Here is an 18,856-nt window from a genome sequence, read left to right as displayed (position 1 = left end):
GCTGACACCTGAGCTAAGTCGCGTAGAATAGGGAGGGTGTTGCCATTCAAACGTGGGATGAAGAAGTACAGGGTGGTGTGTGTTTCAGATGGCGTGAATACACCCGTAAAGACTCGGTCCCTTAAGGATCAACCAACTTCTAGACTTTGCCTTCTTTGTACTTGATCACTAGGGCTTTCCCAAAGAAGAAATATATTGCAGCCACACTGAAGAAATACTTAACAAAAAAGATGGGCATAAAATGGGGTTTTGTTGTAAGGCAAAATCTTACATGAATGCTCCATTGCCTCAGGTGAAAGAAATGTTGACATCAAATGTAAAAATCATCATGTTGTAAAAAAGAGAGCTTTTTATTTGGGATTAAGTTTATTTTGATAACACAAAGCTTATTGTAATGATAACAAGGGAATTTATTATCGTTTAACCAGCGTCGTTTATTTCTGAAGGATTTAGTAATAAATTGCACATAACGAATTAAAAAGAGGTCACCATGAAGCAAGTAATAGAAAGTATTAACGCCTTCGGTCATACAAAATCAAAACGGTGGATTCCTAGATTTTGCAGGAGGCCTGTAAGTGATGCAGTGGGGAAAAGAGAAGCAGGTGGAGGAAAGAGATTTAGCTATTCACCAAGGTTATGGTGAAATTAGGAAATAAGGAAATATCAAAATCAAGAGCCCTCGGGTCCAGTCAGAGAATTTTTAATGCTACACTTGGTGTCCGTCCCTCTGCCTTTTCTGACCTTTCTTCGCGGAGAAAGAAAGAAGCAGAATGATGAGGATGAACAAGACCCCACTCACCCAAAATATTGGAATGTAGATTCAACCCCTCCTACTTTACTGCACTTGCAGAACATTTCTTCCTGCCGTGATCAGGTGAGGAAGACAAGGCAATCGAACAGAAAAGTACAGCACAAAGAATTTAAGGGACCAAATGACTATTAAGTGGCAGAGTTAAGATTCAAAACCGGGTCTTTGGACTCCTAATATAGTGTTCTTTGCTACCACACTACACTGCATCTCTTTTTCAGGATTTATTTTTAAATGCTAAAAACGCAGTGATTGTTCCTCCTTTGTGAATCATAGAACTTGGTAAGGCTCAGCCTGGCATGGTTAGAATAGAATGCTCAAGTGGGCGTTAGTCATATTTTGGCTTCATAGCTAACCTATTGTTGGATACTGAAATTGTGACATTCTTTAATCTCTCTTTGCATCCCGTTTTCTCTTTATCTTTGATCTGTGTTATGTCTTGAAGCTCAGAGTGAATGGAGTCATCTAGCTACACTGTTCTCACTGCAAGAATACTCTTGGTGCCAGCTTCCTAGGCCAGCCATATGGTTTGCCCCCAAATACGTGTTGCCGTTTCATTAGTTTTGTGGCTTTCAGGAATTCTGTTTAGGCCATTTTCTGTGTAATTCTATGTCCAACTTCGTTTAGGAACTTAAGAGCTCCTGAAGAATTCCCTGGTAGATTGTAGGAATGTTAATTATAGGTTATAAAAACAGCGCAAACTTATTGAGCACCTGCTAAGTACTGGACACGTACAATAACCCCTGAGGTAAAGCGATGGATAAGCACAGACACAGGAACCTTGCCCAGCTAGTGTGGAGTAGAGTTAGGCTTTGCACTCAGGTCCTTTGGCTCCACTCTGAACCACTGAGCTATACTGTTTACATGGAAAAGGGTCTCTAAAAGGTCTCTGTTGGTAGGGCACAGTTAATTCCGTCAGTTGAAATACACGCTTGATCCTAAACCAGCGTTGGTTGTTCATTGAAATCCAGGTGGCTGCTTTCACACCAGGTGTAGATCTTGCTCAAATAATGAGAACAAAGTAAGAGCTCCCTGCAGAAAATGTTCTTTGGAGGCCCACAGATTGTTCACTTTGTTCGCAGGCAAACCTGGAATTCATTGTGACATGTCTTATTTGAGTTATATTAAGTGTAAGGAGTCCTGACAACTATTGAAGTTCGAATGTTCATCGTTAATTTCAGCTCTTTAGTTAAGCTTCTGTGACACGTGCAAGCTTTCTTTGAAATCTGGGAATGAAAATGGATCATTAAAAATGATGCAAAAATGAGGTTTCATTTCTACAGCTATAAATTGTCTTACAAATTAAGACCCAGAAGCATATAACTTGTTGTTAAAGGTATAACGTCTATCTACTCTATGTGTATTTAGCACTACTTTTGACTAAATTAAAGTAATAGAGTTTGTCTTCTTTTGAAATCCACCCAAGATTCCCAATAGACTTCCCTTTTTCTTCCCATTCGTTCATTCAAAAAATGTTGAGTATCTTTTATGCCATACACTGGGTTAAATATACTAAAACCTCTTAATTACTAGTATGTTGGTGAGTTGACAGATTATTACAAGCAGTAAAATCTTAATTAAGCCCAGTTATTTGAAATCTCTTGCCTCTGATCGTACTTGGTATAGCAGCAGTTTTGAGAGAGAAGTAAACCAGGTAGTGGTGCATATTTCAGAAGGTACAACATTGAGATGGCTAAAGATGATGATGACATCACGTGTGGTGCTTTCATATCCCAAAAGGAAGCAATAGAAGCATTTTTACCATTTTTAATAGAAGATCTAAAATGTGATAAATTAGCCTTCAGCCTCAAGGGAAATATTAATTTAGGCTCCTGGTGCTTGATACTTAGAAAGGAGCTGAATCATAATCAGAAGAAAATGATCTGAAGATCAAATCATCAGAGCTAATGTTTCCACTGTGCTCCATAGATGTGACCCAGAGGCCACCTCTATACTGGGGGGTGGTAGGGGGTGGGGGAAGGGGGTTAATGGGTGAAAGCCTGCTTTCCACTCTCAGTCCCTCTTTTATGTTTGAAAAAAGTGTACCGTGGCTAAAGGAAACTTTGAAAAAATGTGACTATAGACCAATGCACACATTTTACCAATGAGCAAACTGAGGCTCAGACAAATTCCAGGAAAAGCAAATCACTATATGAGAAAGTGAATATAATCATGGTTTTCTACACTGCCTGGCCCAGCAATGAGCCATTTCACATAGCCATTTTGTCAGCAGGTGTAAATTCTGACTATTGAGTTACCTACAAATTGTGATATAGCTATGCTGGGAGAACTGAACATAGTGAAGGATGGGGGTTTGTAAGAAAGTCTTCATATACCCCAATAAGAAGTTAGTAGATAATATCTAAAGCTGATTAATTAGGAAATAAATAGTCTGGTCAACATAGTATTAAAAAATGCAGAGGCTCAATGGAACAGAATACAGAGCCCAGAAATAAACCCACACACCTGTGGTCAATTAATCTTTGACAAAGGAGACAAGAATATGCAATGGAGAAAAGACCTTCTCTTTAGCAAGTGATATTGGAAAGGTTAGTCAGCCGCATGTAAATGAATGAAGTTAGAACACACCCTCATACCACACGCAAAAATAAACTCACAGTGGCTTAAAGACTTAAATATATGACACAACAGCATAAAACTCCTAGAAGAGAACATAAATCCTAGCAACGTTTTCTTAGGTCAGTCTCCCAAGGCAATAGAAATAAAACAAAAATAAACAAATGGGACCTGATCAAACGTATAAGCTTTTGTACAGGAAAGGAAACCTTAAACAGAATGACAAGACAATCTTCAGGCTGGGAGAAAATATTTACAAACAATAAGACCAACAAGGGTTTAATTTCCAAAATATACAAATAACTCATACAACTCAATAACAAAAATACAAACAACCCAGTCAAAAAATGGGCAGAAGACCTAAATAGACATTTTTCCAAGGAAGACATTCAGATGGCCAATAGGCACATGAAAAGATGCTCAACATTGCTAATTATTAGAGAAATGCAAATCAAAACTGCAATGAGGTATCACCTCACACCAGTCAGAATGGCCATCAAATGCTGGAGATGGTGTGGCGAAAAGGGAACCCTCCTACACTGTTGGTGTAAATTGGTGCAGCCACTATGGAGAACAGTATGAAGGTTCCTCAAAAAACTAAAAGTAGAGTTGCCATATGATTCAGCAGTCCCACTCCTGGGCATATATCCAGACAAAACTAATTCGAAAGATACATGCACACCTATGTTCATAGCAGCACTGTTTACAACAGCCAAGACATGGAAGCAACCTATATGTCCATCAACAGATGAATTGATAAAGATGATGTGGGTGTGGGTGTGTATGAATGGATAAGGAGGGTGTGGGGTATACACATACACACACACACACACACACACACACACACACACAGAGGAATATTACTCAGCCATAAAAAGAATGAAATAATGCCATTTGTAGCTACATGGATGGACCTAGAGATTATGATACTAAGTGAAGTAAGTCAAAAGAGAAAGACAAATACCATATGATATCACTTATATATGGAATCTAAAGTATGACGTAAATGAACTTATCTATAAAACAGAAGCAGACTCACAGACATAGAGAACAGACTTGTGGTTGCCAAGGGGGGTGGGCAGGGGAGGGTTGGATTGGGAGTTTGGGACTAGCAGATGTAAACTATTACATATAGGGTGGATAAACAACAAGGTTCTGTTGTATAGTACAGGGAACTATATTTCAATATACAGTAATAAACCATAATGGAAAATAAAGTAAAATTTATTATAAACTTAAAAAAATTTTTAAATGCAGAGGTAGGAAGAAAATGTAAAATAGTACATAAGTAAATGCTAAAAAAATTGAATTTTGATTTCTGTTCAGAGCAGGTCTAAGCATACAGAAGGGAGGCAAGAACTGCTGTTTTCTGTGAATATGTTATGTTTTTAACAAATAAAATTAAAACTTTTTAAAAAAGGTATATTATGCATTTGCATTCTGTGTATGCTTCCTACCCTCGGTAAATAATAGGTCGTTTGTCAAGGAGACCATTCCCTGGAAGAGAAAAATTAGCAGGATGCTAGAAGTGAAATTTCTCCATCATATGATCTAAGGGCTGAGGCTTGAGGGGTCAGATCTGCGGCAGGATGTTTCCCAACTAAATCAGTTATGCCTTTGGCTATTCATTTGGCACTCTCCCTAAATTATCTTAGGGACACAAGCTGCCTCCAGAAAGAAAGTAAAAGCATGACTGGGCAAAGATTTCAAACAGACTGTGCTTAGGAGACGATTTATCTGACAGTTCCTGTTTGTCCTGTGTTATACCAATTCTAAATAAGAATTGGTTCGTAATTACTCTTTTTAATGTTTCTTTTTTCAAACAGGGCAATGCACATAAAATCATGGAGAAATGTACATTACCACTGACAGGAAAACAATGTGTCAACCGCATCATTACTGAAAAGGTAAAGTGCCTTTCTCTTTTATTTCCTCTAAATGTCCACCACCTTTTTTTTTTTATAAGCATTTTAGAACTTTTTTGTTACCTTCTAAAAGTGTGTTATGTTGGTAGTCATAGGATTAATTTAATCCGTGGGTAGACCTAATAGGAAGATTCATCAATTTAATGTTTCTAGATGTAGAATTCTTAATGTGAAATTCTCTGGAAATATGCATATACATACACAGAATTGAAATACTGTCCTTGGTAACTTTGACAGTGTGATATAATAAAAGTTGTACTGATCCTTATACTTGGGCTATTAAAATGGATGATATATACAAAGTTAAGACTACCTTTCTTCTTTGCTTTCCCAAATCACAAGTACAAATTGTTGGATCTCATTTTAGGAAACTCAGTAAAAATTAGGTTTTAACCATTTAGGTGCAAATTGCAATACAGGCCCCACAGTGAACCAAGAAATCTATTCTTTGGTTCTTGCATGCGTTCAGCCCTCTTTTATAAAGCAGACTTTAGAACGCACCAGCCATTTTAGTGCACCTCTAGATTTTATCTTCCTAAATAGAAAATATTGGTTAATGGTACAACTGAAACTGCTCAGATCAGAGAGAAACATCACTGTTGGTTGCTACAGTCACCTTTCTGACCCAGATTTGAGCCTAAGATGTTGGAATGACATAGTTCTCATAAATGAGCTAGAAGGGTGTCATTTTCTTGATTCAGTATCTTGATGAACCACAAAACAGAATTCTCTAGATCAGCATTTGTTCCTTTGTTTTCTCTTAATGATGCTGTTCCTTTTGGCATTAATCTGGTTTAGAACCCTCATTCAGGTATGGTATGAAGCACCCTAAAACAGCCTTTTGAAGTAGGTTAGAAGGCTCATAATACTTTTCAGAAGCCACATTTTAAGGAGAGTTCTATCCTAAATGGTGCCTTCCTCTAGGGTTGTTTATGTGGAATCCATAAAGATGACGTGTAGAGAAGAAAAAGTGGGTAAAAGTGCAGAATATTTTATCTCACCATTTATTCCTTGAGTCTTATCATTTCGTAAACCCCTCCAAAACCATGGACAGGACTGGTTGAAAAGAATCCATTACTTTGAAATCAAAGACAAGACAGTCCTTGATCCTGTTTCCTTTAATAAAGTAAGGTGGTACAGCTTCTAAGGATAATTCCAGCAACATTTTACCCCTGATCTTCCTCTTCCCCCAGGTAAGCCCTCTCCCTACATCCCCACTCCACATATGCCCTGACCTTGTTCTTACCAGTTTAGTGCTTCTACGTGCAACAATTCCCACTCAACTCTACCTGTCCAAATCCTATCCATCCCTTAAGTCTAATGCAATTTCCATCTTCATCATGAAGAGGCTTCAGATAGCTTAGCACTCACAACTTCATCTTCAGAGTGGTCCACCTTTCATTTTGGCACTTACCATCTAATACCTACATTTTCTCATGACATTATTCATACATTACTTGCCATTACTCATACATTACTTAACTTTACTGCCATTTAAAAAAATCTTCTACCCTTTCTATCCACATTGTTGTTTCATACATTTATCCATTTAATAAGCATTTTTAAGCTCCTTCTCTGAAGCCGACTATTGCCAACAGTGGATACAGAAAGGAGGACAGTCTTTGCCCCCAAGGAGCACATTCAAGGAGAGTAGACAGCAACAGTACCAGCCTGTATTAGAGGTTCACTGATAAAGTCCATGAGAGAGAGACATGCCAAATGCTGAGCTGAGAACATAGAGGAAGGCTGCTTAACAGCCTGGGGAGAGTGGTGTCAAATATTAACTTTTTCCCAGTCTGGATCTTTTCTCCTCCAGTCTCAGCTTCTCTCATTTTGCCTTAACATTCTCCCTCCTTCAGCCATGCTGAATGTTGTATGCACTATGTTGCATCCCCTGCCCTCGCCCCCGCCATGCTTCTCTGGGACTTGGCACATCCTGTCTCTCTCCCTGGCATGTTCTCCCCACCCCAACCGTCTGGCTAATTCCTGTTCATCTTTTATGTCTCAGCTATATAATTTCTTCACTGGCAAGTCTTCCCTATCCCTCCCCAAGTCTTCTGGGTGCTTCCGTGAGTCTTAGTACTTACCCTAACTCAGCACTGATCACTGTATTGAAATAACCTTTGAGCTCTCTGCCTGTCTCGCTCATCACTATTTGTCCAACACTTAGGATAATGCTTGACCCATACACAGTGAAAGCCTGTTGAATAAATACTGTACTTTTCTCAATGAGAAAATTAATAGATTGAGTGAGGACTCTTGAAAGATAAGTAGTTTTATAAGTGAGAATAAGACCAAAGAGGCCCTTCTAGGCAAAGGGAAGAAACATTGGCAGGGTCCTCGAGGAATTAAGAAAACAGTTTACTCAAGGACCTGTGAGTGGGATAATGTGGAGTGAGGGCATGGCCAGAGATTCTGAAGGCTGAAGGTGAAAAGCCAGTAAGGGACCAAATTATAAAGGAGTGTGAATGTCTTGTTAAGAAATTTGGGTTTTATCTGGAAGGCACTTGGGAGCCCTTCGGTGATTTTTAATAGTTGGGGACACCATTGATTAGATTTGCATTTTACAAAGAGCCCTGTGGCTTTTATGTAGAGTAGGGGGAGAAGAGATGAGACTCCTTCAGTTATGTTGGCCAGAAATATCAAGGTCCTTAACCACAAGACAGAAAGAGAGATTTCAAAGAGATTTAGGAGATGGACTCAACCTAACTCGATGATGAATGGGAAGTGGTTGCTAAGGCAGAGGTGATTCCTGAATTTTCTGGCTAGAGGCATGGTCGACCTGTTGTATCCTTAATGAAGGCTGGGTCTGTAGGAAGAGAAAGGGAGGAGCAAGGGGAGGCAGGAAAAGAATAGGTGCCATTTGAACATACTCAATTTGATATTCCGGAGTAAGTTAACATCCGGAACATCCGCGGGCACCTGGAGCTCAGAGAAGTCATCACTGGAACGGATGTGTGAACTCATTAGCAGACGGGGATAATTGGAGGCTTAACGGCAGATGGTGTTGTGTAGCAAAAAGGAGTAAAGTGAAAGGCAGCTACATATGGAACTTCGAGTGCCCCAGGGAAAGGAGTGGTGCGTTTACCCCTGTGCCGTATCCTGTAGGTGTTTAATAAATTTTGCAGTGCCATTAAGGGCATTGACTCTGGACACTCTGCCAGAGTGATATGGGACTAGAATTCCATTTTCAGCTCTTAAGGAAAATTCCATTAGTTGCCTGCCATTTGAAAGAGGCTTTGGAGATGTTATGACCCTGATTTCTTGGTTTCGTGTTGCTAGAATGATGTGATGAAAGAGGCCTTCCTCACCAGCACTTGGGCTGTGACTGACTGCTTTATCCGTAATGCAGCCTGTTATGGTGGTGAAAAAATAATAAAAGTATCATCTGTGAAACAGAGTAGTCGGAATATTATTCTTGGCAGTTGAACAATTGATTGTAGCTTTTAGGTTTTAGTGTCCATTTTTATCAAGTTTTTGTTTACACTTTATACCACTAAATGGAAATCTTCCTAAATATTTCAAAAGTAAATTTCCCATTTTTAAAAATCATAGATGCTTAGTTTTCCTTGAGAGGAAATTAGGGACCTTGACCTTGAGAGCTAATTAGGGATTGATAAAGGTGTTCATTAAAGGTTTTTAAAAGCAGTAAGTCATTTGCCATAGATTTTATCTTCTCAATCACTGAAGTCTTATATTCATGATGCCAAAGTTGTCTTCTCCCCAAATCCTCTTCCTCCCTGTTCTTAATAACACACCCCAAAGGCTCTTTTTCTCTTATTTGTTCCATTTTGATAAATTTGTAGTTGTTCATAATACAGGGGAAAGAAAATCAGTATGAATGATGCTCCAGACACACTTTCTGCAAAGGAAAAGTGTCCAATTAAAAAAAGAATTGTGGGCTTCCCTGGTGGCGCAGTGGTTGAGAGTCCGCCTGCCGATGCAGGGGACACGGGTTCGTGCCCCGGTCCGGGAAGATCCCACGTGCCGCGGAGCGGCTGGGCCCGTGAGCCATGGCCACTGAGCCTGCGCGTCCGGAGCCTGTGCTCCGCAACGGGAGAGGCCACAACAGTGAGAGGCCCACGTACCACAAAAAATTTGTAATTGTCATTTGGGAATTGAATAACGTACTGAAGCATATGGACATTCCTAGATGAGCATTTTTTTCCCCCTCAAAATACATTTCTGCTAAAAAACGTTTCTTTAGGAACATAAAAATGTGCAAACAAAAAAGAAGTTTGCTGAAATATTTCCTCCTAGATTTAAATAATCTTTTCCAGTAAAATCAACCAGGTTATCTATGAATTCATCAAACAAACAGAGAAGGCAAGTATCACTGGTCCCCTTGATGTTTTCCTCCTGAGGAGAAATATCAATTAACTGGATACAAATAAGCATTTGGGGGCTTTGATTTGGGTTCATGCACAAGTGACAGTAAGTTAATATGTTAAGGAAAAGCATATGCCTCTATGGTGCCCTTGCTGTATGTCCCAGGCATGAGGCCAGCTGCTCAGAGTAGGTTTGTTATTATATTTGTCCTGTATAAAAATCTTGGGAAGTAGGTTTGTTTGATATCCATCTACACATGCAGGTGAACCTGAAGACAGGTTCACCAAAGATTGCATAGCTAGTGTTGGCAGAGCTGGAATTCCAGTCCACCTTGAAAGCCAGCGTTCTTTGCTCTGCATGTTGCTGTGTCTTCTTTTTTATTTTTATTTAAACATTTTTTAAAACTTTATATTGGAGTACACACTGCTGTGTCTTCTTAATAGCCTCCTAACCAGGAGTGTGTTTAAAAATGACAATTTAGGGTTTGACTTCCAAGCTAGCTGAAAATAAAGATTCTAAGCCTGAAAATAATAGTTGAATTTAAGGTAAACCCAGAGGAGAGGAGCAATCTGGAAAGAATAATATTTAAGTCTGAGGAAGACTAACCATGACAACTGAAAGAGGGAACAGTGCCTGTTGCATGGGAAGACAACTTACTGTAGAGCCCGTGAGTGAAAGTCATAGGGAAGCAGTTATGGCTCTTGCAGTTAGAGCTTCCTATCAACAGGCAATCTGCCTGAGACAGTGAGCCTCCTACCACTGGAAGTTTCTAAACAGAGCCCTAGTGACCATCTCAGAAGAACGTTTTAAAGAATTCTTGGATGGGAGGTTGTATTACATGATTTTGTTGGTCCCTTCCACTCAAGTTGTCATATTACCGAGTGTGACCATGTGCGTTCTATATCAGACATGACAGGTTGCTTGGGTCAAGCTATACCAGTTGGCACTGCCATCACCTAGTGTTACCAACCAGAATGTTGTCGTGCAATATTTAGGGTGAGGTGAGCCTTCTCATGCTGTCCTAAACATAAGCATCTTCATTTGATTTCCATACCAGAGGGAGATTCTCATGCTCTACTTTTGGATCTATGTGTTTTCATAGGACTTAAAGGGAAAGCTTTACTATTTACCTGGGGATGGGGGTGGTCTTTCAGGGCCCACTATCCCTTTATAATTACTCCTAGCTACTTCAGAGCACCTTCTTTTGTTTCCTGTAGTTTACCCAGAAGCATTGATCAGCTTCCCCCCATCATCCCTGTGCTTTCACCTTCCAAATACCTCCTCCCTCCCTGCTTTTCTTCATTCTTTTCTTTCTTCAAATCATTATTCATCATCAAATTGAAATTTTGACCCAAAGTGTTAGATCTAACAAAAAGAAAGTTTAAAAAAACCTGGTTATTATAGTAGCAAATGCCATCAATAGTCAACATTCACTTATTTTCTGGCATCAGCAGAGCTCCCTAACTGCCAGTTAGGGAGTTGGCATTTATTCTCACCAAAATATAGCAGTTACGGTTTACGTTTTTTCATTGCTGATTTTCAGTCTTTTATCCTGAGTCTTTTCTCTCCTTAAAGAACTTGAGAGGTTATTTCTGTTTTGTGCTATAAAATAATTACCATAATAGAAATTGTCATTGTCATTTTCTTGACTTCTACAGGCTGTATTTGACGTAGACAACAAGAAAGGCCTGACTCTGATTGAACTCTGGGAAGGCCTGACAGTGGATGACATAAAAAAGAGCACTGGGTGCGATTTCGCAGTAAGTGTTTCTGTGAACAAATCCAGCCACTTGTCCTATATCCTGAGCTTGATTAATGGGTGTTTATGCGACATGAACCATTAATTTGTGATCATTTTTGGAGTTGACCTTAGCAGAGAACAGGAGTGGAAGGAAGGGTGCCTCTGCTGAGAGCAGGTGGCAGCAGGAACAGGCTGTGGCTCATGGGCCAGGGTCTGGCTCAGGAGTCAGAAGGGGGAGGAAACACCAGGAGCTGCTGGAAACAGCAGGTTGAGCTTCAACTCAAAGCTACTTTCTGTCAAGTCCCTTGCAATCCTCTGATCTTGGGTTACGTATCAGCTGTGGCCAAACTTAATTAACTAAAAAATGCGAGCCACACTCAGAGAAACGGTACTTCCTTATTTTTAAACCCATCTATGACTTATGACTTTCTCTTTGATTGACTTCTTTGCCTGATTGTTCCATCCCTTGGAGATATTAGAATGTCGAGCTTTTGACACCACCAGATTTATAGTCACAAAATAGGTGTTCTCTGTATTTGAAGAAAAACTTAGTGCATTAAAACTCTGACTTACAAAGCAAATAAGAACATCAGGGGAGTATCCACTTAAGAAATCTCCAAATCCCTTTTTAAAACTAAGAGAATAATACTGTAATATAAATAATCGCCCTTTAATATAAGTGATTGTTTATGAATCACCAATCGCCTACCTAATGGGGGTCAAGAGGACAGCTCAGTCCATTTGAAGTTAATCAAATGTAAAGTCGAAATGTGTCTGAGAAAATGAAGAAATAGACTTTACTTCTCACATAACTTTTTAAGAACAGCTCTATGTGTTAAAATGAAATATATTTATGATGAGAAGAGATATTGCAGCTACCCATCCTGGAGAAGGTAATTTAATAAAACTTACTTGATAAATCATGCATGTATTTCATACATTTCTTCCTTAGGTACTACATGCTTGGCTGGTACCTGTCAGTGTGTAACAAATGTCTGTAGAAACAATTTTGCTGCATAATTCATTATCCACATATAATTGTTTCTGGTATTATATGAAGGTCTTTGTATATTAACCTTTTTTTGAATTTCCCTTTGGAAAAAAAGAAGCTTTCCAACAATACCTTACATGAAAAGCTCATCTTTAATTAACTTTTCAATGACCCCAGGGGGTAAAAAATGGGATTTGTTTATAGTTTAACTGTTTAGAATTCCTTACTCCAGTGATAAAAGCAAACAGTTCTTCTTACTTAATTAGCTATTTATATTTTTTCCCTATGTGGATGAGTTAGTCTCTTCTTCAGCAGATAGCATTTTTGAGATCTATAGAATGTTCCAGTCTCTGCTACAAAAGGGAATTGCAAAAAAGATCCTCATTGTTATCAGGTTTGGGTTTTTTTTTTAGTCACGTAGGTAAATCAGGAATGAAAAAGATGTATTTTTACTGTTTTTGCTTTTTCTTAAAGTGCTAGTTTCCACGTCTTGATACATTGAAAAATATCTCTATGGCCCCTCTTTTATCACAGTACCACCCCTCCTTCTCTTTTGACATTGACATGTAATCTTGTTTCCTCCAAGTTAGGCTGTTGAAATGAAATGTTAATTTTTATGTCAGTGTTGCCCTTAAAAGGTGTAGTATCAGCTAAACCATCTTGACAGAAGAACTGGATTTTGAGGATCTGATGATCAATGGCATCTCTTTAAGACCCTGACAGATGAAGTCATGTGTATCAAAATCTTTGTAAGGCTAGGGTCTGGAGTGTTCTAATTAATAAGATGTTTTGCCTAATAGCTGGGTTATCAGTAAGATACATTTAATAATAAAAGTACATTGGGATAACATCTCTTTATTTGATAATTCAGAGGTATTCCATGTCAAAATTCAGAAGATATCTCATAAGATTATTACTGCATAGGTAGCATTTTACTCTATATCTGACTACATTACAACTTGCTCAAGATTTCTGTTTGAGAAAGGATTTCTATTTCTCAGCCTTCACTGTATACCGAGAAGTGAACATTCTAGAAGAGGATAGTTAGGTTGTTACATAACAGTTAGACAGGTTGTTGCATAAAGAAAAAAAGTAAAAACCTAGGTCAAAGTAATTGTGAACATGTGTTGGAAAAGGTCCTCTATACTTAAGAATATGGGCAAGTGTATGGGCAAAGGATACAGAATGTGGATATAAGCTGATTGAGAAAATCCTGAGAATTTCAAAGAAAAAGACAAGATATGACAGCATCAGATAACAGGGCATGACAAAATTGTTGTTTCAGGGTATTAAAAATAATAGTTATAATGAACTATTTGGGCATTAAAAAAAAAAAAAAGAATCACTAAGACTTTCCTGTGTGCCACAGTGCAATTAACAAAAACAACAAAAAATGTGAAAGGAAAATGTGTCCCTTAGGTATCACCCGAAATAGCTTCTTAAAAAATTCGTAGTAACCATAGTGCCAGCTGAAAAGAGTTTTCTTTTCAATTGGGAGGAAACTCTCTTAAGGGTCATGTTATATCTAGAACTCCAAAGGAAGCTGTGGAAATTTTGTAAAAAAAAAAGCAGATATTGACTATATTTCTGGAACCTTCATCACACTTCTAAAATAAAATTCTGGTCAGGAGTAGTTCACAGCAAGAGAAGCCAACCCATAATGGACAGAGATCTTGCTCCATACCATCACTCTCCTTCAAAATGCAGTTGTTATAAAGAAAGGGACTTCCCTCTATATTTCTTGGGGATTGAGTTCCGAATCTATTGAGAGAGATAAGGGAGTTGGGCAATTTGAGGTTAAAGACATCATCATTATAAAGCCCAGAATGAAGGATGGGGCTTTGGTGTACAGCCACAAAAGATACGAGCCCCTGAAGTGGGGAAGACTTCAGCTCCCAGTTATAGGCAGCCATGGAAAATCATAGGCCTTCTACACAAGGGCAAGTCTTTACTGCTGAGCTTCTTTCCATGTGACTGAGAGCAAAATAGAGCACGTGCTGCCTACAGAAGGCTGATCCCGATGAGGAAGAAGAGTTGGGCTGAGTTTCACATACCCCAGTTCCTCTGCCCAAATCATCATTTAGTTGAGCCATTAAGGGACACACTTGAGGCCAGAGTATTACACTAATAGGTGTCCCTCCACATGGAAGGGAATGTGAGAAGTGGGAATAAATGCTCCACCCCAGCACTGTTGCTGGGTAGAGCCATACACACATGTTCACCCTCTACACATGCTTGATTGTGATGCTGTGCAGAAATGCTTTTCTGTTGTTCTTTAATGCTACTAGCTCCCAACATTTTTATAATTAAGGAGTCCTTTGGTTTATTTTTTTCCCAGGGCACTCACATTTTGAAAACATTCTGTCTCTCAAATAAATATCCAGTAATAATTCATTTTCAAAGAGTCAAAGTGATACTGCACAGTTCCTCATATTATAGCTGTGACAAGCTAATGAAAATGTTAAATTTCTTTAAATTTTTTGGGCTATACTTGCATCACTTAGTGTGTTACTGCCAGCTATTTGATGGGTCAAATAGAAAGAAAAAAGAAAGGTGACATTCCACCACTTAAATTCCATGATCTGCAAAGTATCTTTTTCAGTGAGTAGTTAATTCAATTGGTTATTCATTTCTTTCTTTTCTGATGCATGCTTGAGTTACATGTTTTTCTTTACTATATATGTCTGTGGACCTTTTTAAACTAGAATATTTGTTTCTTTTTTAAGTTAAAAATTTTTAAATAAATTGAATCCATAGTTGAACATCATGTGGTAGAATAAGCTTCCAGAGGTTATTAGTCGTCCATGATTATTTATTAAACACCAAGTGTATGTCCCATATTGAGCTATGAAATGTGAGTAAAATAGAACAAATTGGTATAGTTCCTCCTCCTAGGGGCCTTGGTCTTGTTCTCTAGGTAGGAATACACCTAAACCACCAGTGGCAAAACATCAAATAAGAATCCTGCCTATTTATATGTTTGCAGTGGAATCTGAAAGAAGCCAGCTGTGAGCATTCTTTGCCAAGTTGAATAAATTTGTACTCTCAATATCTATTATGAACTGGCATTATACCAGAATTAAACAGTATACTCTTTGGATTTCAATGGACTGGGAAGACAACTCGTTAGCTTATCTTATGCATTTAAATCATATAGTCCTGTGCATAGCCTGTAGATCACTTTGGAAGGATAATCTGCTTCAGCTTACATGGACTTACAATGTTGATGAGACTGTGAGAGAACAGATGAAAAATGGAGGTTCAGTAGATGTTTTTCTGTACAAAAATAGACAGGCCAAGTCAGTCTACATAAAGGTTCATCTTCTTTTCTGATAAAAGTCAAGTTCCACACTGAGGATATAAATGATACTAAGAGCTGAAAATAGGGCCAACATGACAAGGAGAAGGATCAGATGTTTAGTTTAAAGAATCAAGGTGTCCAGTTTCCTTTTAAAGGTAATGCCATAAAGCACCCATTAGTGCTTTATGGCCTTAATCACCTATTGATCTGTTGTCAAAAAAGAGTTTTATTTCATTAAATTATTTCCACAGTTGCTCTGTTGTTTAAAAAAAGAAAATCGATAGTTTGTGAGACACACTTTCTAAATACTCGGAGCCCATATATCTTTATTCTTTTCAGTAGAGTTGAATATCTCTGCAAATGTGGGCTGTGACTTTTGTCTATTAATGTCTATTACTTTGTCTATTATGATATATCTGTTCTCGGAGCTGGCAAGTCTGAATGAGCTCTCATTTATCCTAAGATATGGATATGTACCAAGCCATTCCTATCCTTTTTATTCTAGACATGTCATTCTTTAGGTAGAAAAATGGAGAAGGGGGCATTAACTCTCAACACTGTGAAGACTTTATAAACAATTTACAAATGAACTAGAAATATTTAACTTCATCAAAGCCAAATGATTGCCTTCTTCTATTCTTAATACCGACTTAACCACTATTAGAAACCTTTCTTCTAGTTCTTGGAAGTTTATCTAATCCAGTCACTCATTCATTCATTTAAAAAGATATTAAGTGTTTATTTTGGAAGGCAAATTAGACCCACTTCAATTGCCACATCCTTGAAGGTCTCAAAAATCACCTAAATTTTAGTATTCCTTACTGTGCTGTCTGTGGGGCCTGTTACTCGGACTTAATGGATATTTGCCAGATTAAATGAAGAAATCTGTACCTGCCATTACACCGTGAAAAATCAGTCAAAATTAAGCCAGACTACTTATATTTAGGTTTCTTCTTCCACCACCTTTACCATTAAATGTAGATCTGTCCTCATATTTCTCTGCTTCAAGACTCCTAGGAATATATTTGCTATTTTGTACATTGAACATAATTATAGTTAATATTTTTAATGCTGTTACCTCCTTTTCGTAATAACTTGGTATCTTTTTACTGCCTTTATATCATTTCCACTCCTCTGTCTTTTTTTTTGCAGCCTCTGATTTTGTGATTACGTCTTGTTTCCCTAGAGCATCCCTTCTCCCACCCCTCCTAACCCCCCCACTTTTCGTAACTAAGTAGATGCCCAAGAAGGCAAACAGGAACATCTCTGTGTGGGAGAAGTAACCTGGTTTGTGGGAGAGACCGAAGGGTATAGGGTCTATTGGTGCTGACATCCAACCGAGAAGTTGCCTTTATAAACAAACCAAATAACCATCTGTGCTTTGCCAAAGATTAAAGTTGCTTTTAGCAAGAAGGCTATAAGCCTAACTGACCTAGTCAGTTTTCTCATTTTCAAACCGTACAGTATTTGTGTGTATCCAGAGGGACCATTAAGTGTCTTTCTCTCTGTTACTGTGGGCTTCTTATACAACACCACCTCTTAGACCAAAAGGGGCTGTGCGGTAATTCATCGTGAACCCATAGTAACAGTGACAGCAGAGTTAAAAAGATCCTTGCTTTTCAGGGCCTCTTTTTTCTGCTCAGAAATTTCTGATAAAAGTTTGTCATCCAAAGACTACATTAAGTATCTCTTAACAAAATTGTGAATTGACTGGACCTATTTTGAGGATTTTGAAACTTGTGCCTTGCTCTGTGTCTGTTTCATCAATCTCAGAGCTCAGTGGTCCTTTCAGTAGATAGTTTGGTTTTCTGGACCCTTTATTTGTCTCCCGCGGCTCCTCCCCTACCTCCTCCTAGTTGCGAGTCTTAATGATCCTTAATTTTTTTTTTTTTGCGGTACGCAGGCCTCTCACTGTTGTGGCCTCTCCCGTTGCGGAGCACAGGCTCCAGATGCGCAGGCTCAGCGGCCATGGCTCACGGGCCCAGCCACTCTGCGGCATGTCCGCGGCATGTGGGATCTTCCCGGACCAGGGCACGACCCCACATCCGCTGCATCGGCAGGCGGACTCTCAACCACTGCGCCACCAGGGAAGCCCAATGATCCTTAATTTAAGAGCTATAATGCAAGAAGGTTGAGAACTACTAAATATACAAAATGTAAATGGAAAAGGTATTCTTTTTCTCAGTGGTTCAGAATGGAAAATAACGAGGAAACTCCTGGTGAGGTTCCTGAGAAGGCTGCTTGTTTCCAAACATCACTCAGGTTTGGAAATTCAAAGTAGAGATGTTTATACCACGAGGTTTTTTCATAAGTTGCTTATTTATTTCTCTTTCTTTTACCAGGTTTCACCAAAACTCATACCAATGCAGCAGATCGCAATTTGAAATGTGGAGTAGACTTTTGTCCCAAGCTGTGTGTTTTTCATTTTAACCACATAGGATTTTATTAAAAGGACATCAGTAATCATAACTGTATATCTAACAAGCAGTTTTTGACTAGTTTTCTATCATCTTAATGCTTTATACAGCCATGTAGACTTTGTTCTCTCAAGCGTACTGTGACATTTTAATGAAAAACAAAGAAAAAAAATATTATTTGCTTTATAAGTGCTGAGAAGGTCATATTTACAGTTGGTGCTCACATTGGGTTTATCTTCATCTTCTGTGGTATGTACCTTAAATTGTGTGCAGTTTGTACCAAGATAGGCCCTTACTTAGGAAGAGTTTCATTGATGTACTTTCCCTCCTAACTAAATCATGACACGTAGAAAAAAAAGAATGAGGGAGAAAATGAACTCCACCCAGAGTATACCCAGGGGAGCATCGTACTAGTCCTGAAAGATAACATTTGTGTGAATTTTAATCAGGAGAAATGCTGTCTTAAGGGTTATGATTTTCCTTTGGCCTCCTCTGTCTTTTTTTTTGGAGCCTCTGATTTTGTGATTACATCTTGTTTCCCTAGAGCATCCCTTCTCCCACCCCTCCTAAGCCCCCCACTTTTTGTAACTAAGTAGATGCCCAAGAAGGCAAACAGGAACATCTCTGTGTGGGAGAAGTAACCTGGTTTGTGGGAGAGACCGAAGGGTATAGGGTCTATTGGTGCTGACATCCAACCGAGAAGTTGCCTTTATAAACAAACCAAATAACCATCTGTGCTTTGCCAAAGATTAAAGTTGCTTTTAGCA

At 38.7% G+C, this 18,856-nt stretch overlaps 1 protein-coding gene across 2 annotated transcripts in view; it reads left to right on the top strand.

Annotated features, from left to right (window-relative positions):
• OXCT1 (3-oxoacid CoA-transferase 1) overlaps positions 1 to 18,569 on the top strand; it is a 137,003-nt gene extending 118,434 nt beyond the window's left edge. For both annotated transcript variants that reach the window (XM_024740329.1, XM_024740330.1), the window contains exons 15-17: positions 5,212 to 5,292; positions 11,298 to 11,399; positions 18,015 to 18,569. In XM_024740329.1, coding sequence (XP_024596097.1) covers positions 5,212 to 5,292; positions 11,298 to 11,399; positions 18,015 to 18,056 — 225 coding nt within the window. In that variant the 3' untranslated portion in view covers positions 18,057 to 18,569. The remainder of the gene's footprint in view (positions 1 to 5,211; positions 5,293 to 11,297; positions 11,400 to 18,014) is intronic.
• Positions 18,570 to 18,856: the final 287 nt, after the last annotated feature.

The sequence above is a fragment of the Neophocaena asiaeorientalis genome, unplaced genomic scaffold, assembly GCF_003031525.2.
Source record: "Neophocaena asiaeorientalis asiaeorientalis breed wild unplaced genomic scaffold, Neophocaena_asiaeorientalis_V1.1 scaffold57, whole genome shotgun sequence".
Classification (NCBI taxonomy): domain Eukaryota; kingdom Metazoa; phylum Chordata; class Mammalia; order Artiodactyla; family Phocoenidae; genus Neophocaena; species Neophocaena asiaeorientalis.
This window is presented reverse-complemented; position numbering and strand designations above follow the sequence as displayed.